The sequence below is a fragment of the Vulpes vulpes genome, chromosome 12 (assembly GCF_048418805.1).
Source record: "Vulpes vulpes isolate BD-2025 chromosome 12, VulVul3, whole genome shotgun sequence".
NCBI lineage: Eukaryota > Metazoa > Chordata > Mammalia > Carnivora > Canidae > Vulpes > Vulpes vulpes.
The window spans coordinates 46995545-47021929 of NC_132791.1; the positions used below are offsets into that span (position 1 = coordinate 46995545).

The 26385-nt window shown below is 41.8% G+C and overlaps 1 protein-coding gene and 1 long non-coding RNA gene across 2 annotated transcripts in view; one reads left to right on the forward strand and one right to left on the reverse strand.

Annotated features, from left to right (window-relative positions):
* LOC140594578 (uncharacterized) overlaps positions 1–17081 on the reverse strand; it is a 68103-nt gene extending 51022 nt beyond the window's left edge. The window contains exon 1 of the long non-coding RNA XR_011995568.1: positions 16730–17081. This is a non-coding gene — a long non-coding RNA (uncharacterized lncRNA). The remainder of the gene's footprint in view (positions 1–16729) is intronic.
* The window catches only part of GLDC (glycine decarboxylase), a 91471-nt gene continuing 81214 nt past the window's right edge, over positions 16129–26385 (forward strand). The window contains exons 1-2 of the mRNA XM_072728399.1: positions 16129–16574; positions 17080–17158. Coding sequence (XP_072584500.1) covers positions 16302–16574; positions 17080–17158 — 352 coding nt within the window. The 5' untranslated portion in view covers positions 16129–16301. The remainder of the gene's footprint in view (positions 16575–17079; positions 17159–26385) is intronic.

The following is a 26385-nucleotide window of genomic DNA, read 5'->3' on the forward strand; positions in this document are numbered from 1 at the left end:
ATCAATCAGCATAGTTACTGGGTGTCATCTAGTTGGGTAACAAAAAAGTGATGCCAAAGGCAATCATTGATAAAATACAAATCTTCCTAATTCCTGAAATGGTAAAGGGATTACAGGCTTTTACTGGTTTATTAGGTTGCTAGAGACCTTTTATTCTCCAGCTAGTACAGATGCCTGGTTTAAGATAAGAAGCCAAGGACACCTGGGTGGCTCAGTTGTTAAGCATCTGCCTTCAGCTCAGGTTGTGATCCTGGAGTCCTGGGATAGAGTCCTGTATCAGGCTTCCCACAGGGAGCCTGCTTCTCCTTCTGCCCATGTCTTTGCCCCTCCCTGTGTCTCTCACAAATAAATACATACAATCTTAAAAAAAGAAGAGAGAGAGAGAGAGAGAGAGAAGCCAATGGGATTGGGGTGCTAACTTATATGCAAAAATGGTAGTAAAACAAGTACAGGTCCTGGGAATATTAATGCCAGATGTGAGTTGTGAATCAGCTGTAAAATCATATCCAAAAGGGTTGGGCTGGGGCTTATGGCAATGACAAAATGGGAGACAAATCCTATTATGATCCTGGTCTCAGTTATGGAAGGGAACAGAATCCAGGTATGTAGTCCCATCGAGAAACAACTATTAGCTGTATACCTTACACTGCACAACAGAAGGACTGACTGCCTACCTGCCCATGTTGATGTGAACCCCTCTGCTGGTAGGAGGATGGATTAAGGATATCCATTGTACCCAGGTAAGCACCTTACAGAAATGGCACACTATCTCATGAGCCACACTTGTTACTAGGGCTAGTCACATACATCTACTCACTCAACTTCCAGGAGTCAAGGACATTATGCCTTCTGTCCTACAAGTAAAGGAAGAGGGCACATGGTGCACTGATGGCAAATTGCCAGAGACACATTTTACTGGCCATGAGGTCCAAGAATGGGCAGATGCCTGGGATATATTATGGACTTTCTACCTGCAGTACAGTCCCATTGCTGCAGGCCTAATTGGAAGGGTGAATGTATTAAAAAAAAAAAAACGTTAAAGATTTTGTCACTAGAAGGTTCCCCTAAAGGATAGTCTCTAAGACTAACAAAGGCAATTCAAGTCCTTAATGCCTTATCTATAGCAGGACAGATATCAACATATGAATACCTAACCAACAACATCCTTGCAGCTCTGTTGCTGGGGTACAGGTATTGTCAAGAGGTCTGAGGCCTATCTGGGAAGAAGGACTCATTTTGTGACTATCCCATCTGGTAAGACTTTAGTTCATTGGGAATTGGTTTGGAGTGCCACACAAGTGACTTGGTGTCTTAATTCCTTAGGGCCAAGGGCTCACATCTAGTATTATTCTTAACCCCTGGTTCTACATTGATCAGGGCCCAACACACATGCAAATAATCGCTTCTGAATCTCTGACACTTAGTACAAAAGTAGGGTTGTTAGTATGCAGGCCAACTGAGATGCCTATGTACAATATAGATACACCCTCTAATAATACTAAGGGACAAAAATATATGGTATCACCTCCCAGGGAATATACCTAAGCCAGTGGTGGCATTGACTCACGGGGACCAAACCATACTGTGTTGTTACTAAATGAAGATTTACCATATCTATTGCCCATGAAACATTTGTCTTATCACCCCTAGCTTCCTATTGCTGATGCTTCTATCACATTCAGAAACATCTTCCTGTCATGGGCCACCACTTATACTGAAGTTCATAATCACTCCAACTGTTGGGTCTGTGGAAAGGCCTCTTTACCAGGTTTCTGGGAAACCATAATTCTAAGTATTTTCTTTGGCCTGATAGGTATATTAATATTCTTACTGTGGCACAGGGATGCAAGTCACCTCCTGATATCATCTGGCTCTAGGGTCATCATGGAAGAATGACGTATAAAGATGGTACCCATAAAGGTGTTAAGGGTGGAGGGTAAGAGCGCTGAAAACACTGATTCCATCTTTGGCCCTCCATCTTGTTCATGGCTGTGCAATGACCTCTCTCAGGGTTACATGTTCTGGGCCCCGTGGAGGTTAATGTATGCCCTGACCAGAATAGGGGAAGGCTTGTTCTGATCTTCCCTAAACTGGTGTATAGAAGGCTCCACTTCAGATAACTAGTAGATAACTAGATAACTCACTCTCTTTCTAAAAATAAAGTTTTTAAAAATTTAGACATATTTATAAAGTTCCAATCACTATTAGATTTTTTACTAGACTTCAATTAAATGTGTACTTTATTTTGTGCAGAAGTGATTTTTTTTTTTTTACTATATTTAGGTTTTCTTTACAGGATCTTCTTTGTTTCAATATTAAAATATTGTCTCTCAGTGAAGTTTTGTTTTTCCATAATATAAATTTTGAATATTCAGTGTTAAGATTATTTCCAAGTGTTACATTATATTGCTATTATGAATGCAATTTTTCTCATCCTAAGTGATCATTGCTGATGTAAAGGAAAAGCTATTGAAACTCTTATTAGTTCAAATTTATTTCGGTTCATTATTTGTAAAGAACTACTTATAAAAATCAAAATAATGAAACTTGACTCCACCTGTCCAATACTTAATGGAGTTTCAAGCTTTAATATAGGACTATGAAAAAATATATAGGACTATGATTTCCAAAATATTAAATAAACATGTTAATTGTAGGCATCCTTGTTTGTTTCTAGATTTCTTTTATAATCATTTATGATGTTGACTCGGTGGTAAATTCTTATGGTCTCCACTCCATTGAAGACAAAATACTCCTTTATTCAACTGATTAGTTTACAGCTATCTTTACATTCTGGTTATAAAAAAAGACTTCCCTGAACATATATATGTTCCACAGGAATCCCCTATATATATATGGCATTATATATATATATATATATATAATGCCATATATATATATAATTTTTACACACCATCTACAGGTGAACTCAAGGCAACAGCTACACAAAAGAGCACCAACTGGGATCAACATTGAGACGTTTTCTTCCAACCATAAAAATGTGACAATCTGGGATCCCTGGGTGGCGCAGCGGTTTGGCACCTGCCTTTGGCCCAGGGCGCAATCCTGGAGACCCGGGATCGAATCCCACGTCGGGCTCCCGGTGCATGGAGCCTGCTTCTCCCTCCGCCTGTGTCTCTGCCCCTCTCTCTCTGTGACTATCATAAAAAAAAAAAAAAAAAAAAAAAAAAAAAAAAAATGTGACAATCTTTACTGAAGTGAGATAGTTGTAAATGAAAACTATATGCATATTCCTGAGAAATTCTTGTCACATAACTCTTCAGTACAGCTTGGTTACTTTCTTTCTTCTGGATCCCTAGACACGGATCTCAACTTAAAGACTATCAGGGGCTATTAGGGTTCAAATAGTTCATCTATGTGTTTGGTTTGGGATTTTAAAAACCTATGCAGGGACATCTGGGTGGCTCAGTCAGTTCAATGTCTGCCGTTGGCTCAGGTCATGATCCCAGAGTTCTGGGATGGAGCCCTGCATCCTGCTCCCTGTTCTGCAAGAAGCCTACCTCTCCCTTCCTTCCACCTCCTTCTCTCTCTCTCTCTCTCTCTCTCTCTCTCATAAATAAATAAATAAATCTTAAAAAAATAAAAATAAAAACCTAAGCAGAAACTATCAGCTATAAGGAATTACTCTCCAAATCATGGCTGTAATAAGTACTAGGCATCCTGGGCTTTAGATGTGCTGGCTTGATATGAGAGAGTGTATCCATCAGGGTCAATCAGGAAAACAAAAATCACTCTGGGCATTTCAAGCAGAGGGTTAATATTAGAGATCAGGTGTTTACAACACTGAAGTCAGGGGAAGCTGCCACTGGCTTCCAGGTTTGTGTTGTTGCTGTGGTCCTGAAAAACAGTAAGTTGTGGTTGTCACACAGGTCAGGAAATTACAGGAACTAGTCACCAATCATCATAGCTGTTGCATATAGACAGGTGATTAACAATGGAACACCTGTGGTTGTTACAATACTTCCCATTGGCCCTATCCCACGTGCCTGTCCACTACTGCCAGAGGAAGAAAGAAAGGATTTTTGCCTCCCTTCTGCCTAACAAATATTGTATGAGTGTATTTGTGTCTGACTATAAATTGCATACAGGATCCTGGAGGAAATGGGGTCAGAGAAATATGGTTCCAAGATTCTCCAACATTTGTGATAGAAAAGAGAATAGAAGGGAATGGGAATGCATTTTCGATAAAGAAAAAAGCAGTCTAGGGATCCCTGGGTGGCGCAGCGGTTTAGCGCCTGCCTTTGGCCCAGGGCGTGATCCTGGAGACCCGGGATCGAATCCCACGTCGGGCTCCTGGTGCATGGAGCCTGCTTCTCCCTCTGCCTGTCTCTGCCTCTCTCTCTGTGTGTGTGACTATCATAAATAAAATTTTAAAAAAGCAGTCTATTTCTTTGGCTACTTGGCAACCATACAGATCTTTCTGTCTGTATTTAAGTTTACAAATAACAGCAACAGAAGTAGGCTGTTTCCTCCTAATGTAATGCAATAATCTCTTATACAAAGGAAAGCATACCCACCTTTTCCTCTGGACAGGGACAACCAAAGTCTCATCATTTATGAATGATATTGCTAGTTCAGTCATAATCTCCCTCTGATATTCTATACACAGTAGATTAATTTATAATGTTAACTACCATGAACACATCTTATATAAAGTAATACAAAAAGGAAAGAGGAAAAAAGGTTGACAAAGTGTGTGTGTATATATATATATATATATATATATATACATATATATATATATATAAAAACATGGAAAAGCATACATAGGAACTTCATGCATGTTTCTGCAATCCATCATTGCACTATAACTTGTATTTATAATCTCCTTAATCAAGTACCTATACCCTGTTCTCTTTTTCCTCAGCCAGCACCTTAGCTGATCATGATTCTCCACCAGTAGTGTGATGACCCAAACCTCCATTTCTGAAGAGTCTGAGCTCTTATTGGCCCTGTCTGTTTAGGTTTACAATAGTTTTAGCCGTTGGATACGGAAATAATGTGAATGATATGAAGCAGTAAACCTATCTTCTGTTTATAATTAGCATCAATTGCATCAGCTGGTAAAGTAATCTTCTTCTTTGCTTGTTGATTTAATGGCATGAAGAGCCCCAAATGTTCATGTGGCAGCCATAGCTTCCAGTTTGATTGGGATCATTGTTGTATTTCCTGAAAGAAGCACTCCTTTTTTTGGAACTAGGTTCTCTAAATCAACAGAGCCAAAAACTAGAATGAGTGTACTGTTAAGCCCATATTGAACTCCTTGGCCATTTTCAACACTGAGCAAAGTTGGGGATTGATTCTGGTTGACATACACAGAATGGGTAGCCTTGTGCACTTGATTATTGGGAACCTTACCTGCAGTCAGTGCTCTTTGGGGAATGTTCACATGGGAAGCTATTATTTTTCTCATTTTATGCCATTCTAAGAGGCCCAAGCAACTTCTCTCCTTATCACTGATCCTGTAGTCTTGTTTTGCAACAACCCATTATCTACAAACCATTAGCCACTATCCCAGAGTCAGTGAGATTTGTATCTCTGGATATCTTTCTTTCCAAATGAACTATTTCAAATTCTGCCCATTTAGAGGATTTTTCTTTCCTGCTGTCCTTCAAGGCAACCCTGAATGGGGCTATAGTTTTATAGTAATTCCTTCTGGTTTTTGTCAAATACCAAGAAGAACCAATTACATATCAAGCCTAAACTTTTCTTCCATGAGCTAATACATATGTAATGAGAGGGAAAAGTCAATGTAGATCAAGTAAGTGTCACAGGAGTCTATGAACTTGTTCATGAAATTACTGGAACCTTCAGAAACTGTTTTTTTTTTTCTTTTTTTTTTTTCAGAAACTGTTTGAACCCATCTTCCACTGGATGATGGAATGGATACCACTTCTACTTGATGGAGTGCTACTGGGCACACATTGCTTTAAAGATTAGTAGGTTAGATAACATCCAGTTCTTTTTTTTTTTTTTTTAAGATTTTATTTATTTATTCATGAGAGACACACAGAGAGAGGCAGAGACAGGCTCCATGCAAGTAGCCTGAGGTGGGACTCCATCCCGGGTCTCCAGGATCACGCCCCAGCCGGAAAGTGGCGCTAAACTGCTGAGCCATCTGGGCTGCCCGATAACTGCCAGTTCTTGATGGACATCGTAAGTCACAAGATCTCTTAAGTGACTCATTGTAAGATATTAAGTTTCATGGCATAATATCAATCCAAGAGCTATTTCTCAAAAAGAGTATTTTGAAAAAAAAAAAAGTATTTTGTTGCAGAAAAGGGCATGGCTTTGCTTTGAAACTTATGTGTCTACTCTGTGATTCTCCTATTAGTGCTTACCAGACGCTCCATAGAGTATCCCTATGTCCCATAGACAGGCCAGCATTGGATTTACTAGATTATGAATCCCAAAGGTTAGGTTTCCTCTTTCATTGGCTCTACTAAAACTGGCAACTTTATAGGTAAATATGTTGGAGCAATACACATAAATGTGACATACACAGCCTCCAAAATCTAAATAGGCCCACCAAACATTGTGCCACTTTTTGAAAGGTAAAGAGTTTAAGGAACACAAAACTTGTTTTTTACTCTGAAGTGGATAGCTCAACATGACTAAGACCACTGGAGCCTTAGGAACTTCAGTGAGGTAGTGGATTCCTGAATCTTAATGAAATTTATCTTATACTCTGGCATGTGGCTTAACTAAAGCATCAAACAAACTTGCTGCATTCTGTTCACCATGTCCTTCAAGCATGATGTACTTCAGGAAGGCAAGACAGTCCAAGGTCCTGGCAGATTAGAGCATGACAGAAAGTTGAAAAGTTGACATAGCCCTGTGGTAAGATTGGTAGGTATATTGCTTCTATTGACAGGTGAAATTAAGTGCATCTGGTGGTCTTTACCAATTGGTATAGAGGAAAAATAATTTTTCCAGATTAACAGCCACATACCAGTTGCAAGGGATTATGTTACTCTGTTCTAGTAATCAGTAGGAGCAGCTCCAATTGGAATTACTACCTGCATAAATTTTCACTATTATCAATCTAAAATTATGTCTCCTGTGCAGATCAAACAGGAGTGTTTGAGATATAAATCAGACTTCTGCTTCTGGAAAAATGGAGTATTAATTATAACTCAAATCCCTGGTTGAAATATATAAGGCACCTATCAGAAGAGTCTGAAATGAAAGGTGGAGAAAAGGAGGTGGCCTAGGCACTTTAGGGCTTTGAAAATGACCTAGCAGTGAGATTCCTGAGGTTTTTATTTTGCCTCATGTGTATCCAGGCTTCAGTGCAAGAGAAACCTGCTCTTACTAGCCAAAGGAATGAGAAAAGGATGACTCTGCAGGATAAAACCTGTTTGACAATACCTATCCTACTCCAGGTAGACACCATGAAAAAAGCCACACCACCGATCCCCTCATAGCTGGGTCTGGCCAAGCCTGTAGGATGAGCCCTGCTGGCCATTAACAGAGGCAGCACTCCTCTAACCAAATGCAGTACAAACTATCAGGTGGGACACTTTTTTGACCATTGCTGCATTAAGAATGCCATTCCAGCTCATCTAGAGACTGGATGAGAATTAGAAAAAGGAATTGGACAGTGGTATTCTTTAAATCTGTAGATGAAGTCCTGAGGAGACCTTGGAGTGGACCATGCATGAAACTGACCATAATCAACACAGCAAACAGAACTGCCCAGGTTTTAGACTGTTCTGGGAAGCACCCAAGTGGGGCAGACCAGAATAGCACTGCAAAGGCTTTGAAAACTAATTGACATTTGAAATATAGCCCACAAAAGTGGGCTAAGACATGCATTCTAAACATAAACAGTTTGCCTTATAAAATGGAAGATTTAAATAGGAACCATATATATGTCCTGGATAAAATGCAAAATTATTCATCATATCAAGAATGAGGAAAATCCTTAACTTGATGAGAAATATAAAAAGGAATTAAAATTTTAGAACTGAAAAATACAATAAAAAAATATAAAAAGAAAATCGATGGCTGGGCTTACACAGGATGGAAAAGACAGAGGAAAGAATCAATGGACTTGAAGGTAGAGCAGTAAAGGTTACCCTGTCTGAATAACAGAGAGTATGTAGGAGGAAATAAATGAACAAAGCTTCAGAAACATATAAAAAATATAACAAAAGGTCTAGCATTCATGTTATTGAAGTCCCAGAAGGAGAGGGAAAAAAAGAAAGAAGGGCTGAAGAAAAAAATAATGTCTGAAAATTTCCTAAATTTGGTAAAAAATACAAACCTGCATCTTTAAGAAGCTGAGTTCTGTGGACTGAATTGTGCTCCTCATCCCAAATTTATGTATTGAAGCCCTAACCCCAATGTGATTGTATTGGGAATAAGGGCTTTGGAGGTAACAAATTGTTACATGAGGTCGTATGGGTGGGGGAACAAATCCAATAGGATTAGTAGCCTTATAAGAAGAGAAAGAAAGATTTCTTTTTTTTTCTGTCTTTTTCTCTCCCCAGCTCCCAGCCCCTGCCTCTCTTTTATCGCGCACACACCAAGGAAAGGCCATGTGAGGACCTAGCAGGAAGGCATCCATCTGCAAGCCCGGAAGAAAGCTCTCACTAGGAACTGAATTGGACTTTTTAGCTTCCAGAACTGTGAGACATAAATTTCTGTTGTTTCTACCTACTCTATGGCATTTCATTACGGCAGCCCAAGTTGACTAAGACACTGAGAAAACCTCAAATAAAATACCCCCACTCCCAAATGATAAACCCAAAAGTTCATGCCAAGACATATCATAGTCAAATTGCTAAATACTAAAGACAAAGATAAATGCTGAAAGAAGCAAAAGAGAAATGACATATTATCTATAGGAAAAAACGCTTTGAATGATAACAGATTTCTTATCAGAAACCATGGAGGACAGAAAGAGGTGGTACATGTTAATTCTTAGTTTTCCTTTTGTGGGAATAACTTGATTTCCTTTTGGAAATCAAGTTATTCCCACAAAAGGAAAACTAAGAATTAGAAACTAGCCTTTTTAAAAAATAACTGAAGGAAGTTCCCTAAACAAAAAGAAAATGATTAAAAAAAAAAAAAAAACCCAAACACTCTTGGAACATCAAGAAAAAAGAAGGAACAAAGGAAAGGACAAAATGTAGGTAATGTCTGCTAGCTATGAATTCTCTTAATTTTTGTCTGAGGAAGTCTTTCTTTCTTTCTTTCTTTCTTTCTTTCTTTCTTTCTTTCTTTCTTTCTTTCTTTTTTTTGTAGTTTCAAGTTTTGTTTTGTTTTTTTAAATTCCAGTTAATTGGGGTCCCTAGGTGGCTCAGTGGTTTAGCTCCTGCCTTCAGCCCAGGGCGTGATCCTGGAGTCCTGGGATCGAGTCCCACGTCGGGCTCCCTGCATGAAGCCTGCTTCTCCTTCATCCTGTATCTCTGCCTGTGTGTGTGTGTCTCATGAATAAGTAAATAAAATCTTTAAAAAATAAAATAAATTCCAGTTAGTTAACACAAGGTGTACTATTAGTTTCAGATGTAGAATTTAGCGATTCATCACTGACAACACCCTGTGCTCATCACAACAGGTGCCCTCCTTAATACCTGTCACCCATTTAACCCACTCCCCACCCTCCCTCCATCACCCTCAGTCTGTTCTCTCTAGTTAAGAGTCTATTTCCGGGTTTGCCTCTCTTCCTCCCTGTGCCCATGTTCTTCTGTTTTGTTTCTTAAATTTCATATATGAGTGAAATCATACAGCATTTTTCTTTCTCTGACTTATTTCACTTAGTATAACACACTTCTAGCTCCATCTTGTTCACTTTTGAAGGATAATTTCACTGCATAGGATTCTAGTGTTGTTTTTTTTTTATAGTTTAAATATTTCACTCCACTCTCTTCTTATTTGCATATTTTTATTTCCAAGAAATCTGCTGTAATTCTTATCCTTGTTCCCCTATAGGTAAGGTGTTTTTACCTCTGGCTTTTTTTTTTTTTTTTTTAAGATTGTATTTTTATTTATTCATGAGAGACACACAGAGAGAGGCAGAGACAGGCAGAGGGAGAAGCAGGCTCCATGCAGGGAGCCCCACATGGGACTTGATCCTGGAGACCCAGGGCTGAAGGGGGCACTAAACCGCTGAGCCACTGGGCTGCCCTTACCTCTGGCTTTTAAAAAGACTTTATCTTTTGGGGTGCCTGGCTGGCTCAGTGGGTGGAGAATGTGATTCTTAATCCTGGGGTTGTAAGTCTGAGCCACATTTTGGGGGGTGATTCTTTTTTTGGGGGGGGGTGATTCTTAAAAATAAAATCTTTTGTTTTAAATTTTTTAAAATTAATTGATTAACTTATTTATTTTAGAGAGAAAGAGCACACATGCAAGTAGGGGGAGAGGTAGAAGAAGAGGGAGAGACAGAGAATCCCAAGCAGATTCTGGCCTAAGTACAGAGTCTGATGTGAGACTCAGTCTCACGACCTTGAGATCATGACCTGAGCCAAAACCAAGAGCTGGTTATTTAACCCTATTGAACTATCCAGGTGTCCCCAAAATAAAATCTTTAAAAAAAAGATTGCATGTTTTTCCTTGGTTTTCTGCAATCTGAATGATATGCCTAAGCATTGTGGTATTTCTCTTGCTTAGTGTGTTCTCTGATCTTCCTGGATCTGTGATTTGGTGCCTATTTTTTTTTAAAAGTTTTCAGTTACCATTACTTCAAATATTTCCTCTGCTTTCTCACTTTTTCCTCTTTCTGATAATCTAATTATGCACCTTTTGAAATTGTCCCACAGTTCTTAGATATTCTTATCTTTTTTTTTTTTTTTTTTTTTTTTTTAAGATTTTATTTACTCATTCATGAGAGACAGAGAGGCAGAGACACAGGCAGAGGGAGAAGCAGGCTCCATGCAGGGAGCCGGACTTGGGACTGGATCCCAGGTCCCCAAGACCCCGACCCGGGGTTAAGTCGGCACTAAACCACTGAGCCACCGGGGCTGCCCTAATCTGTTGTTTTGTTTTTGTTTTCGTTTTCTTCATTCTTTTTTTTTTTTTCTTCTGTATTTTGGTTTGGGAAAATTCTATTGCCTTATGTTTGCATTCTCTAATTCTTCCCTCAGCTGTGTCAACTCTATTCATCATCACTTAGAAGTCATTTTTCATGTCTGTTATAATGTTTTTTTTAATAAATTTATTTTTTATTGGTGTTCAATTTACCAACATACAGAATAACACCCAGTGCTCATCCCGTCAAGTGGCCCCTCAGTGCCCGTCACCCATTCACCCCCACCCCCCACCCTCCTCCCCTTCCACCACCCCTAGTTCGTTTCCCAGAGTTAGGAGTCTTTATGTTCTGTCTCCCTTTCTGATATTTCCCACACACTTCTTCTCCCTTCCCTTATATTCCCTTTCACTATTATTTATATTCCCCAAATGAATGAGAACATATAATGTTTGTCCTTCTCCGATTGACTTACTTCACTCAGCATAATACCCTCCAGTTCCATCCACGTTGAAGCAAATGGTGGGTATTTGTCATTTCTAATGGCTGAGTAATATTCCATTGTATACATAGACCACATCTTCTTTATCCATTCATCTTTCGATGGACACCGAGGCTCCTTCCACAGTTTGGCTATTGTGGCCATTGCTGATAGAAACATTGGGGTGCAGGTGTCCCGACGTTTCATTGCATCTGAATCTTTGGGGTAAATCCCCAACAGTGCAATTGCTGGGTCGTAGGGCAGGTCTATTTTTAACTCTTTGAGGAACCTCCACACAGTTTTCCAGAGTGGCTGCACCAGTTCACATTCCCAGCAACAGTGTTTTGATTTCTATCATTTCCTTTTGCTTGGAGTTTCCATCTTTTGCTTACATTGGCCATCTGTTCCTACAATTGTCTTTTTCTGTTAGAGCTTTTAACAAGTTAATCATAATTATCTTAAATTCCTTGTCTGATGATTCCAACATCTGTATCATGTGTGAGTTTGGTTCTGATGATTTGTCTCTTCAGACTGCTTTTTTTCTTGACTTTTTGTATGCCTTGAAATTTTTTGTTGAAAACTGAACATGATGTACTGGGTGACAGGAACTGAGGTAAATAGGCCTTTAGAGTGATGATTGATGCTAGTTTGGCTAGGGTTATGTTGTGTTGAATGTTTGCTGCAGTTAACAGGACCAGAGGCTTCAAATTCCTCTAGTGTCCTTGTTTGTCTTTCCCCTGTTTCTTGTGGGATTCCCTAGTACTCTTCCTCAAAGAGAACCTATGTTTTGCAGCAATTTTAATTGTTTTATTGGAGCCCTATTTATGTGGTGGTGTGTTGTGGTGAAGAGTGTTTTCTAATGTTCCAGTTAAATATAGGCCTATGTCTTGGGCTGTATACCTCCAACTGTATTTCCAGTGATGTAACTCCCTCACCTCCATCCCAGCTCATACTCCTTTCCTCAGCTGTAGGGTTCTCAATCTATTCCCTCAAAGTGCTAAATCTTTTTAGCCTGTCTTCCCTCATTATGTGAGGCAAGAGGGATCCCTGGGTGGCGCAGCGGTTTGGCGCCTGCCTTTGGCCCAGGGCGGGATCCTGGAGACCCGGGATCGAATCCCACGTCGGCTCCCGGTGCATGGAGCCTGCTTCTCCCTCTGCCTGTGTCTCTGCCTCTCTCTCTCTCTCTCTGTGACTATCATAAATAAATTAATTAATTATGTGAGACAAGAAAGCTGGAGGGGGCTGGAGTGGGAGGAACTCGCTTTGGTAGCTTGGATAAACTCTAGAAATTCTTTTCTTTGGAGAGTAGGCCTTTGTTATGAAGAAGGCTCTGGGCATATTTCACAGTGATTACTCTTTTCCTTTTCCTACCAGTGCTGAGGGGGGCAGATATTTCTTGGATTTTCACCCTGTGTTGGGGCTCCTGGCGGTAAAGCCCATGAAAGTGTGGGAGCCCCACTAAGACTGTAGTCCCCAGGAGCTTCTCCCTCTCTAGTTCGTCCATAATCAGCATCCCATGATCCATCATAATTACTATTACATGTTCCTACCAGATTTAAAAAAAAATACTTTATTTATTAATTCATGAGAGACAGAGAGAGAGGCAGAGACACAGGCAGAGTGAGAAGCAGGCTCCATGCAGGGAGCCTGACGTGGGACTTGATCCCGGGTCTCCAGGATCACACCCCAGGTGGAAGGTGGCGCTAAACAGCTGGGCCATGGGTACTGACTGCCCTGTTCCTACCAGTTTTTAGCTCTTAGCATCTTCTGCTCTAGCCAAGCACATCTTGGCTATGTCTCTTTGGATGAGATGGCATTTTGTTCTGCAATGTCGGTTTTCAGACATGTCCAAAAATCATTGATTTTTAGTCTATCCAGCTTTTTCTTGTTGTAAGGACAGGAGTGATAACTTTTGTGCTCTTTACACATTGGAACTGAAAGCAAAAGTCCCAAATCTCCATTTATAATCAGACTTACATAATATCCCACTATGATTAGTGGACCAGAGTAGTTTGTTTTGGATCTGCAATATTTAGCATTGTCTTAAACCAGGTTCCAGTAACCGCCCAAAGTCTGGGTATTTTCTTTTCTTGGAGTATTATTCAGTATTCTCCAGAGAAACAGAATCAAATATATATAAGGAACAAATTCAGCTGTCAGAGGGTCTCAGTGAAAGTTGGGGGTTCAAGATAATCAAATTCAATCCAAACTACCAGAATGTTCCTGTTCTAAATTAAGATTTGGTTTTTAATTAATCCCAAACTTTCATATGTGAGACATTATAAAGCTGTGAATTCAATTTGTATGATAATTGGGCAATCCACAGGATCAGACATTGGGTCTGAGTTGTAAATATCTTCTCCCTGCAGCTAAAGAAGTTAAGAGATTCTTTTAGAGTGGTGAAGCTCTCTAGTTCTCTGAACTATCATTTTATCCTGTAAATCTCCAGGGCATCTGGAAGCCATAAGCCCTCCCTATAGTGCTTGTAGATATCATTCCCACCACAATGGTCTAACCCAGCAACTATTTTGTCTAGCAAAGACCTGCCTTCAATAGGCACTTAATTTCCCATTGATAATTTAATTGTTTCCATTTCATAGCTAAGACCATCATGATCTCATTTTCCATTAGTGACAGTGTTATCATTTACTTTAAATAGAACCAGGTCAGATAGCTAATCTCAAATTAATCTTTGGGGATCAGTTTCGTAAAGCCACTTTTTGGCCTCAGTTGCAGTCTCTGTTAAGGTTTATTTAGAAAACGTTGAGCGTTTCAAGCAGAGGAGGATTAAAATGCCAGGAATAGGTGCATATAAAACCACTGCAAGGACTAGAAGAGCAAAAAATAGAGTAGATAGACCACCATTATCTTCAGGTAAACCACTGAAGTTCTAGTCTAGGACAATGAGAAATTCCTGATGCCTCCTATGTTAGAAAACCAAAAGACATTTCCATTGAATGACATAGCTGCCCATTGAATGCCATTTCCATTGAATGACATAGCTGTACCAACATGGGTGGCTGGTAAGAAAGCACTTCATGTCTGCTACCACTCATGCATCCATCTGCTGCTGCCAGGGAAATAAGAAACTGATTTCTGCTTTATTCCATGTTCTAGTTCTTATACAAGTCTATCTTGTAGAAGATTAATAACAGAAGATTAATAACAGAAGATTAATAACATCCAGAACCCTGGAGCCAAAGGAATCTGGGAATTATAGTGCTCTGGCTTCCAGTCTCTGTGACACACAGACTGTATAGAAAGGAATATGGATAAATGCAGATCTCTGCCCCATGGCATCGTGCACTGATGGTATCTCCCAGCTTTTATGAAGGCTGTAATTTCCATTCCAAATGAATGAAAAACTGCTCAAAGACATCTAACCCCAGCCCTTCTGGCTCACTACCTGCTCCTGCCTGCCATACACACACATTTTGCTTACTGTTTTGTTTTATAGTTTCCTGTCTCTCTGCCTAGTCTATGTGCCTGTCAGGTACAGAATCCAGAAATGTGCAGAGGATAATTGAAGGGGGGAAGCTTAGAGGAGAGAGAGAGAGAGGAAAAAACAAAAACAAAAACAGATTCTACTTATCTGTAGTCTAAGTAATGCTCTGATGACTTCTGTCCTGTGCTCTTCCTCATATTAGGACAATCACAATTTTGAAAATTCATTTTTTTTAAAGGATCTTATTTTTAAGTAATCTCTACTCCCAGTGCTGGTTAGAATTTACAACCCCCAGATCAAGAGTTACATGCTGTACAGAGTGAGCTAGCCAGGTGCCCGAAAGTTCTTAGATTTATTTATCTATTTTAGAGAGAAAGAGAGAGTATGAGGGAGGGAGGGGCAGAGGGAGAGGGAGAGGGAGAGAGGAACTTTAGCGGACTCAGCGCTCAGCACCTGAGGGGCTCAATCTTACCACCCTGAGATCAGATCTGAGCCCAAACCAAGAGTTGGCCGCTTAACTGACTGCGCCGCCCAGGCGTCCCCAGAAAGTGCGTTCTTGATAAAAATCTCAAGAGATAGTTGGAGAGCTTAGCTGTACAAAATTTTACAACTAGGATGATAGTACAAAATATATACCTCAGTATCTTTTGCGTTTCCTCCCTCCCCACATATCTATGGGGAGAGAGAAAGAAAGAGAAGTGATTCGAACCTACTGTTAGGGCAATTCTTTCAACATATTATTTCTTTATCCCAGCTGAGATGAGAAAACTGAAGCTTGGGTTGACTAACCGCCCACAATCCTAACTATAAAAAAGCTCACCTACCCGTATTGGCTTTCATGAAATACGACCGGGAATGATACCTAAAGTCAATGAATGGAGACTAATGATCGAGCCTGGCTTCCCTATCAAACCGTCTCCCATCGCGGTGGAGCGACGCGGCCCCTCGCCCGCAGCTGCGCAGCGGGATCCCGCGCCCGCGCCCGCGCCGCCCCCGACCTCGGGCCGAGCGCAGGCGGGATCGCCCGGGTCTGCGCACCCGCCCGGGAGCGAGCGGGGAGGGGCGCCGAGCGCCGCGGGGCTGGGCCGCGAGCCGGGCACACCCCGCCCCGCCCCTGCGACCCCTCCATTGGCCGCGCCTCCCTGGCCCCATCCCACCGCCCGCCCGCAGGGCAGCGCTTAAAGTGTGGGAGCAGGTGCCGCCCGAGGAGCCAGAACTTTGCGCGCGTGTCCCGGCGGGGCGCTGCCCGCGCGTCTGTCCCGCTGGTCGCCCGCCCCGGAGGGGCTCCAGGCCGAGGGCAGCCGCCCCCGGGGACGCGGACCCGCAGCGGCCGAGAGCGCGGTGACCCGCTCGGGCCGGGGCCGGGGCCGGTGGCCGCGACCATGCAGACGTGCGCCAGGGCCTGGGGGCTGCGCGTGGGCTGCGGGGTCGGGGGCGGGGGCGGGGGCGGGGGCGGCCGCCGCCTGGCTGCGGGGGCCGGTCCGCGCTGGGGGCCGCGGGCCCGAGACAGCAGCGGCCGCGGCGGGGGCAGCAGCGGGGCTGGGGACTCGCGTCTCCTCGAGCGCCTCCTGCCCCGACACGACCACTTCGCTCGGAGGCACATCGGCCCTGGGGACAAAGACCAGAGGGAGATGCTACAGGCCCTGGGGCTGGCGGTAAGGACCCCGCGCGGCCCGGTTCCTGCGGGCGCGGCCTCCCCACCGGCGGGAGCTGCGGGCGCGGCGCGGCGCGTGGGGCCCGCGCTCGGGTGTGGGGCCCTGCGTGGACGCGAGCCCGCGAGTTCGGTGCCCGCGCCCCCGCCTGCTCTCACCCGTTTACTTTCTCCGTCCGCTCTTCGCGCCTCAGAACCTTGTTTTCAAGCCGGCTCGCCCTCCTGATGAACCCTCACTTTGCACAAGGAGGACCTCCTGGTGTAGCCGATTCTCTCCGGTTGCTGAAATCCAGCCTGGAGTGGTCGAATCACTAACCCAGCTCATTTGCTTTCCTCCAAGTGATCTCTGGCTTGCTTAGAGTTCTTTTCTTTTTAAAGGAAACCCTAATTAGGCGATTTAAATGAGGTTCCCACAAGCCTTAGTCGGTGCAAAAACGCAGAAGTGACTCTTTTAACTCAGAAGCACTTTCCTCGTGCGTTAGTGTCCATGGGTTTGTGTTTAATTTTAGAGCATCGATGAATTGATTGAGAAGACGGTCCCGGCCAGCATCCGCCTGAAGAGACCCTTAAAAATGGAAGACCCCGTTTGTAAGTTGCCGGGAGGGTTCCCTTGGAATTCGCTTGCTCCGGCCTATTTGTCTTACATGGTTTCTGAAAATCCAACTCCGGGTTACGATTGCCCAGGACTGGGAATACGTTTATTAAAATAAAACAGCGGCGTGTACCTCAAGGGGCGGGAGAGGATGGAATGCACAGTTCGTGGAGCAGGCAGGTCTGTAGCCCACGGTGGAGTCCGAGCCTCACCTTCGGAGGTTCTTATCCAGGGGCCAGCAAACTTCCCCGCAGAGGCGGTGCACAAAGGTGTGTGCTGGAGTCCCCGCGTCCCCGGCGCCCATCCCAGGCCACGGGTCTCACATCCTTTGGGTTGAGAGGTGTCCTCACTTCTGTTCAAGTCAGGATACCCTGAAGGGAAAAAGGAATTGCCTGTGATTATACAACTGCGGAAATGACAAAAATGGGAGGAGATGCAGACGTGTGGTCTCCCAGCCCAAGGTTCTTTATAGGACGACAGCTTCAGATTTCTTTATCTTTTTAAAAAGGTTTTATTTATTTAATTGACACACAGAGAGAGAGAGAGAGAATAAACAGGGGAGCTGCAGGCAGAGGGAGAGGGTCATGCAGGCTCCTTGCTGAGCAAGGAGCTCCATGCGAGGCTCCATCCCGGGACTCTGGATTCATTACCCGAGCCCAAGGCAGACACTTAACCTGAGCCACCCAGGCACCCCTTCAAATCGTTTTTTTATCTCACATGCAATTTTTTCACTATTTATATCTAGTGTAAGGCAGCAGTACTCTTGAAGTTCAAGTGATTTTTATAAAGAAACGTGCAAATAAGATCCGTGCTTGGTTAAAAAAGCTTAGCTTATTTACAGAATTAGAATTTTGTTTTACATTTAAATATTTTTGATAGTCTGAAGACTGACTTTCAGAGCAATTTTAATGTGAGCACTTGACTTCCTTGGGCTTAGGCAAGAATCTACATGTCAAAGGCTCAGTCAGGCAGAGCTGAAGAGCAGTCTCTAAACCGGAAAGAATTCCCTTGGAGGTTATCTGGTTTTGAATCATAGAGGCACTGTCTTTTCTTTTTGGAGTCAGGTGAAGAGAAGGGACTTTGTTTTAGGTTTTAGGAAAAAAAGGATAGATGGCAAACTTTAATTTTTTTTTAAAGATTTTATTTACTTGAGAGAGCAGGAGAGTGAGTGCACATGCATGAGAGGGAGGTGAGAGTGCAGCAGACTCTGCTCTGAGTACAGACTAGGGGTTTGATCCCACGAACCTGAGATCATGATCTGAGCAGAGTTCCGACGCTTAACCCACTGAGCCACCGACCTGCCCCTCAACTGTTTACTTTAAAACAAAATAAACGTTTGCGGCACTTGAGTGGCTCAGTGGGTTAAGCGTTGGACTCTTGATTTCTGCTCAGTATATGATCTCAGGGTGGTGAGATGGAGCTGATGAGATTGACCCCACGTCAGGCTCCCATGCTGAGTATGGAGCGTGTTTAAGATTTTCCTGCTCCTTCTGCCCCACCTCCTTCCCCCAAATAATAAGGTAGACAACTTGAGGTATGAAGCCAGTCTAGCTCCAGCTGGCTAGTGCAACTCAAGCTATGATGAGGACTGTATGCCTGGTTGGTTTCAAATCTGAACTATTTTTCCTGATGGCAGGGACCTTGCCTTTAGAAGAAAAGCTGCACATTTTGTTCATTTGAACTGATTGAGACCTAGGGATAGCTGGAAGCCTTACCTATTTCAAATTTCAGGAAATCATATTCCTGATTTTGCTCGATGTTTAAAAAGTAAAGAGTTGTATATGTGCATATATACATTAAAAAAATATATATATTTATTTATGTATTTCTAAAGGGGAAGGGCAGATGGAGAGGGAGGGAGAAACTCAAGCAGATTCCCCATCACAGGGCTTGATCTCACAACCCTGGGACCACAACCTGAGTGGAAATCAAGAGTTGGTCACTTAAAACGACAGTGCCACCTAGAGACCCCATGAATTGTATATTTTTAAAGCAAGTCTTAGGTAATGCCTTTCTGAGATTTTCAAAGTCAGAAAATATTTAGGTCAGCCCTTTTTTTACAGTAAACTCTAAGATGTTCTTTAAGAGCATTAGAGCCTAGGAATCCTGTCAAAGTTGTCTATCTAAAAGAAAGTTCAGCTAGTAATTTCCAGCTGAATAATGTGAACATCTGGGGATTCCATTTCTCCTCCTTTTTCTCAGTGGAAGCAGGCTCCTGATAAGAAATTTGTAACTTACCTGTAAACCTTAACCCAATAGCTTCTGTGAGATTTGGGGCTGGTTCCATCTGGTTATTCTGAGGTGACTCAAAGAAATATTGTATTGTAGTCAGGAGGCTCCCCCACCCCCAGCCCTGCTACTTCCTTGCCTGGAAGTGGACTGGCTCTTCAACAAAGCTGGCTTCTTAGAAGAGTGAGCTCTGGTTGGAGGCCGACAGACTGCATCAGAAAGGCATCAAAGTTTTATTCTGATGTGTGCATATGTCGTAGCTAATGAATGTTCCACATGGGGAGAGCAAATTGGTCCATGGAACTTCCAGAAGTAGCAATTCCTTTTAATAGTGGAGCAGCAGGGGGGGATCCCTGGGTGGCTCAGCGGTTTCCTTTGGCCCAGGGCATGATCCTGGAGTCCTGAGACTAGTCCCAGGTCAGGCTCCCGTCATGGAGCCTGCTTCTCCCTCCTCCTGTGTCTCTGCCTCCCTCTCTCTCTCAATCTGTGTCTATCATAAATAAAAAAATTAAAAAAAAATAGTGGAGCAGCATTATCCAAATGGTTTAATGTTGAACGCCTGTGTTCTATTGTAGTCGGAGAGGTATTCTTGACCCAATATGTGTTCACTGTTTATACAGGAAACTAGGAAGAGCTAGTTGAGTCTTAAATGCCCTCATTGCTGAATAAAAAGAAGACAGAGCTGTAGGCACCATGGAGATACTTGGGTTGTTCTTAAACGTACTAATGTTAAACATTTATGAAGTGCTTACCATGTACTGGGCACTTTAAAAAGTGCTTTTCATGGGTTAATTTTGTCCTTAGTACAACCCTAGGTCCACCCTCCCAACTACTAGCCTAAGCCACAGTCTTCATTGTTTACAGATATGCACAAATCTAATCATACAAGGCTCCCCCCTGCCATTTGCCAACTGCTCTGTTGGCAAATGTGGTGGCATATTGAGAGCGCGATTGTGGGAACACTCAGGGCACTACCAAGGAGAGGCAAGGGGTGACAGGTGCAGGACCCGGGGTGGGTATTGAAGGATGAATAGTGATGCTCTGCTGAACAAGGCTGGGGCGGGGGGAGGCTGCTGCAGACAGAGGGACCATCATGTACAGGACAACAGTGGCTTGAGAGAATCAAGGAAGTACAGTTGATTCATCTGTCCTGAGGATGCTCCCCTTGCCTTAGACATTTAAGTGCCTTGAAAGAATACCTTGATTATCAGTTGTTCTCAGTAAATCATGCTTCAAAGAAACAAGGAAAGCTACTCAATTCAAACCTGTTCAAGTGAGTCCACCATCCCTCACCCACATGCACACATAAAGAGAAAAAGAATGGAAAGGATATATGTCAATGGGAGGATTCATTTTCCTGGGTGGGCCATGATGGTTGATTTTAGCCTTCTTTTTATTACATTGCTTTTTATAGATTTTCTACAATATAACTATAACTATATATTTTGTAATTACTATCAAACTTTAAAAGTACTTTATGAACCAAGCCAATCACTTTTAGCTATGGTATATGCTTTTCAAGTGAAGTCATCTCAAGGTAACCAGACTGTATTAGCTCATAACTTCACAGAAGCTGCAGGATTTAGCGTTTACTAAAAATTGCACTTGCTTGTGAGAATGCTTAGGAAGAGAAAGGAGAACCTAACCCCTCTAATGTTAACATTATTCAACCAGAACCAAGCAGCTGAACTGTCGCAATGAGATTTTGATGGACTTGTGGGAAGTTAATGTTCTAAGCCACATCGTTAAGAGTGGTATTTAATAAATGTTAATGGAGGGGTGTTGTATAATGCAGGTGGTGACTGTCACGTAAGTGTGATTGGGCACTGACCTCCAGGACACCTAAACAGAACAGCTGTTTACCAGGCGGTGAATGTTAGGTGTCTTTCAGAGGGATGATACCAATCATCAGGTTTTGCCTGTAGAATCCTGAGTTTGTGACAAGGCTCTCCCTTGGCCTATTCCTGATCAAATTCCCAGCTTATGTGAATTCTTTCATCTTTAGGATAATACCAATGGATTTTCCTTATATTTCTGGTGGAAATAAATACAGGCTAACCAAATGAAAAAAGCAAAGGCTATTTATTCTGAACTTGTTATATCAAGGGAGTCAAACTTTTGTTTTGGCAGAGGAATGGGAAAGGCTTATAGTGAAATAAAGGAAAGGCTTCAGGTATGTCCATGTTGGGGGCTATTGGCATGTAGAAGATGTAAGGGAGCAAGTAGAAACAGGGGAACCTGTGTGGTTTGGTTAAGGATGCATATTTGGCTTTGTATGGTTGGAAAGCCAAAGACAAGACAAGACATTGGAAGCCAAGACTAAATTTCAGGAAGCTGTCAGTTATTAATCAAGTCCTAGCCAATAGTTTTGGGCCAATTATTACATAAGTTAATGTGCAGTTTGCTGGGTTGTCACCAAAGATAGCAATTTGGCTTTCTGCAGGTCTAATGTATAGTAAGCTGGCTTCTGGTGGTGTTTGTTTTAGAAAAGGTGTTGGTTTTTGGAGTAGGTTGCTGCAGGTTGTGGGTAAAAGTTATGTGGTGATATATGGTCTATCCATTGTCTGTTTGTACATTCAGTCTCAATAGAATCTGTCTGGTCCTTAAATTTTTGTCATTTATTATTGTTAGGCAGACAGCTGCTGATCTGAGTGATACTTTGGACAATTGGTCTATTGCCTAAATTGCTAAATGTTCATTGGTCATCCTAGTATGTGCAAAGCACTGTGACAAAAACGTGAATATACATTGTTAGTATCTTCAAGAAGCTTACATCTTACCTTAATATAAATTATGCCAGAAAGTTAAAAAAGTCCCAGGTGCCATGAGAAGAACTATTAATAAAATACTGTGAGTGCTCAGAAATGTGAAGTTTGATAGAGAAATAGCATTTCTGAAACAACTTGAAGAGCAAAATGCAATATCTTTCCAGACTGTTTTTGGTGTATATATGTGTTATATAAGGAAAATGCAAAGAAATAAAGGCAATATCTTCGCTGAGAACAAAGGCAAATGCAACATGGCAAGCACAATCAGGGAAGTATATTAATATCATTGCAGTCTCATTAATGGAATGTTATCAGAATACGTATGTATGTTCCAGTTCCAACACCACTAAGTAATTCTTCATCTGGGTGTTCTACAAATTTAATGCAATCTGACACTATCTACCTGGAGATAGCATCAGATCCTTTAGGTTAAGGGCTTGGTTCCAGGAAATTGTTCTTCCTTTAGATGCCAATCCCAAGTCTACCTGTGCTTCTGACCAATAAGCTATATTTTGGATGTTACCACAACCCCCTCCTTGAGTTTGATTATTTTGCTAGAGGAGCTCACAGAACTCAGATCAATATATTTGATCCATATATTTATCAGTTTTGTTTTTTAAAGATTTTATTTATTCATGAGAGACACAGAGAGAGAAGCAGAGACTCAGGCAGAGGGAGAAGTGGGCTCCATGCAGGGAGCCTGACGTGGGACTCGGACCCCGGGTCTCCAGTATCACACCCCGGGGCTGAAGGCAGGCACCAAACCACTGCAGCCACTGGGGCTGCCCTATCAGTTTATTTTAAAGCATATTAATAAAAGATACAGATGAACCTCCAGATGAAGAAGTACATAGGGCAAGGTCCGTAAGGGTTTTGAACACAGGAACTTCTTTCCCTGTGGAACTTGGGGCTCATCAGCCTTCCGGCATGTGGATGCATTAGTTGTTCCAGAAGCCCATGAAATCTTGTTGTTTAAAGAGTTTTTATAATAGAGTTTAATATGTAACCTCCCACCCCTAACCCTCTCCTTCCCAGAAATCTGTGGGTGAGGCCAAGAAAGTTCCAACCCTCATATTGGTTTTTCTTGGTCTTTCTAGCCAGCCCCATCCTGAGGCTATATAAGGATACCACCCTAAATCACCTTTATAGTGTGTTCAAAAGGGCTCTTAAAAAGATTATGTATTTATTTATTTGCAAGAGAGCCTAAGGGGGAGGGAGGGGCAGAGGGAGAGGAAGAAGCAGACTCCTCACTGATCAGGGAGCCCAACCTGGAACAACAAGATTCTAGGACCCCTGTATCTGACCTCAGCCTAAGGCAGACGCTTCACCAACTAAGCGACCCAGGCACCCCTCAAAAGGGCTTCTTAGGAATAACAAAAGAATCCTGTTACTCAAGAAATTCCAAAGACAGACCATGTATATTTTTTTTATTATGCCACAGGGATATTTCAGTTAAATGTTGGAGGTATATCCTGATAGAAGTGGAGTAATGCACCCTAACATTAATTTTAAAAGAGGTACATCCTAAAGTAAATTATCAATGTTTTCCCATTTTAAAATTAGAATACAAACTGAAATCTCAGTCTTCGTAAGTTTTTATTTTTAGTATTAAAATGTTTTGTGGGCACCTGGGTGGCTCAGTCGGTTAACTGTCCAGCTCTTGATTTTGGCTCAAATCATGATCTCAGGGTTGTAAGACTGAGCCCCATACTAGGCTCTGCTCAGTGTGGAGTCTGCTTGTGATTCTCTCTCTCCCTCTCCTCCTGCTCTCTCTCAAATAAATCTTTTAAGAGTAAAACAATATGTTTTGGACTTCCTTATTTTCTGACATAGAGGATACAAACATGTAAACTTACGGTGATGAAAGGCCTAATAAAATAGGTCCCCTGACTGGGACAAAGAACATAAAATGTGAAAACAACTTTTTTCCTCTTTGTCTTGCTAATGGATCATGGAATTCATCTAGTATCGTCAAATATATTTTATATATATGAAGTTCTTGAATATTATTTTAAAAACTGACTTTTTGGGGGGCCTCAGGGAAGCTATTATATCCATTAACTCTTGCTGCATAAGAAATTAACTGCAAAACCCCATGGCTTAAAACAACCAAGAACATTTGTTAATCCTCATGGCTCCTGTGGGTCAGGAATCCAGGAGCAGTCCAGCTGGATGGTTCTGGCTCAGCATTTTTCATAATATGTGTTCACACTGGAGGATGTTCATCTGGGGCTGGAGTGGCCATGTCTCCGGTGGTTCTCGCAGTTCAGCTGACAGTTTGGTGCTGGCTGTTAGTGGGAGGGCTTAGTAGTTCCTCACATGGGCCTCTCCACGAGCCACTTACTTGTCCCCACGTGGCAGCTGGATTCCCCGAGTCAGTGATTCAAGAGAAGCTTGATTCAAGTGATTTAAGGCAGAAGCTATCCTTTTTATGACCTACCCTTGGAATTTCTCTAGCATCATGTAACACCACTTTCTATTGATTAGAGAGTCATTAAAGTCTGGCCTGAATTCAAAGGAAGAGGAATCAACTTTCACTTAAAAATGTTTTTAATTTGAGTTAAGTTGGCATACAATGTTACATTAGCTTCAGGTGTACAAGTTGATACATTCAGCTATGCTCACCACAAATGTAACTACCATCTGTCACCATACAATGCTGTTACTATGTTGTGCCTTTTATTCTTGTGGCTTATTCTGTAACTGGAAGCCTATCTCCCACTCCCCTTACCCATTTTGCCCATTTCCCCACCCTCCCTACTCTCTGGCAACCATCAATCAAATTCTCTGTATTTATAGCTCTGATTCTATTTTTTGTTTTGTTTTTTAGATTCCACTTTATGAATGGAATCATAGGGTATTTGTCTTTCTCAGTCTGACTTTCACTTAGTATAATATATCCAAAATATATAAAGAACTTCTACAACTCAACACTAGAAAATCTGATTAATAAATGGGTACATGACCTGAATATACAGTTTTCCAAAGAAGATATGCAAATGGCCAACAGACATTTGAAAAGATGTTCATCATCATTAATCAAAGGGGAAGTGTAAATCAAAACCACAATGAGATATCATGTTACACTTGTCAGAATGGCTAAAATAAAAAAAAAAGTGTTGAAGATGTGTAGAAAGAGTACAGTGTTGTTGGGAATGCAAATTGGTACAGCTTCTGTGGAAAGCAGAATGGAGTTTCCAAAAAAAAATTAAAGAAATAGCGTATGATCCAATAATTGAACTACTGGATATTTAACCAAAGAAAATGAAAACACTAATTTCAAAAAGATGTATGTGCCCCTGTTTATTGTAGTATTATTTTTAATAGCTAAGATATGGAAGCAACCTGTGTTCATGGATAGAAAAATGAATAAGGAAGTTGTGATATGTATGTATACACACATGCATACATGGTGGTGTTACAGAGAGGCATGAGAAAAGGGTGAAGTGAGATCATACCATTTATAACCATGTGGATGGAGCTAGAGGATATTATGCTGAGTTTCCAACTTTTGAAAGGAGGATTGTAAACAAATTTGCAGATGTATTTTTTTACTAGACTTACTTTTTTAAACCAGTTTTAGGTTCACAAAATTTAAATATAAGCTAGAGAATTCCCACGTATCTCCTTCCCCCAAAAAGCTTCCCCCATTATCAATAAATCTACCCCCCCCCGAGTGATACATTTGTGACAACTGCTGAATGTCCCTTGTTGCATCAACACCCAATGTTCACAGTTTACATTAAGGTTCATTCTGTGGATTTGGAGAAATGTATACATGGATACATGTATCCATCTCTAGAGTATCATAGAAATAGTTTCACTGCCCTAAAAACATCTTGCACTTTTTTCCACTGCAGACATTTTTAAAATTACCACATTCATCCAATTTGCACATACTTCTTATCATTTTTTAATTTTTTAAATTTTTTTTTATTATTTATTTATGATAGTCATATATATAGAGAGAGGCAGAGACAAGGCAGAGATAAAGGCAGAGGGAGAAGCAGGCTCCATGCACCGGGAGCCTGACATGGGATTCGATCCCAGGTCTCCAGGATCGCACCCTGGGCCAAAGGCAGGCGCCAAACCGCTGCGCCACCCAGGGATCCCTCTTACCATTTTTTTAAACAACAGGTTTTTTTTTTTAATTTTTATTTATTTATGATAGTCACACAGACAGAGAGGCAGAGACATAGGCAGAGGGAGAAGCAGGCTCCATGCAC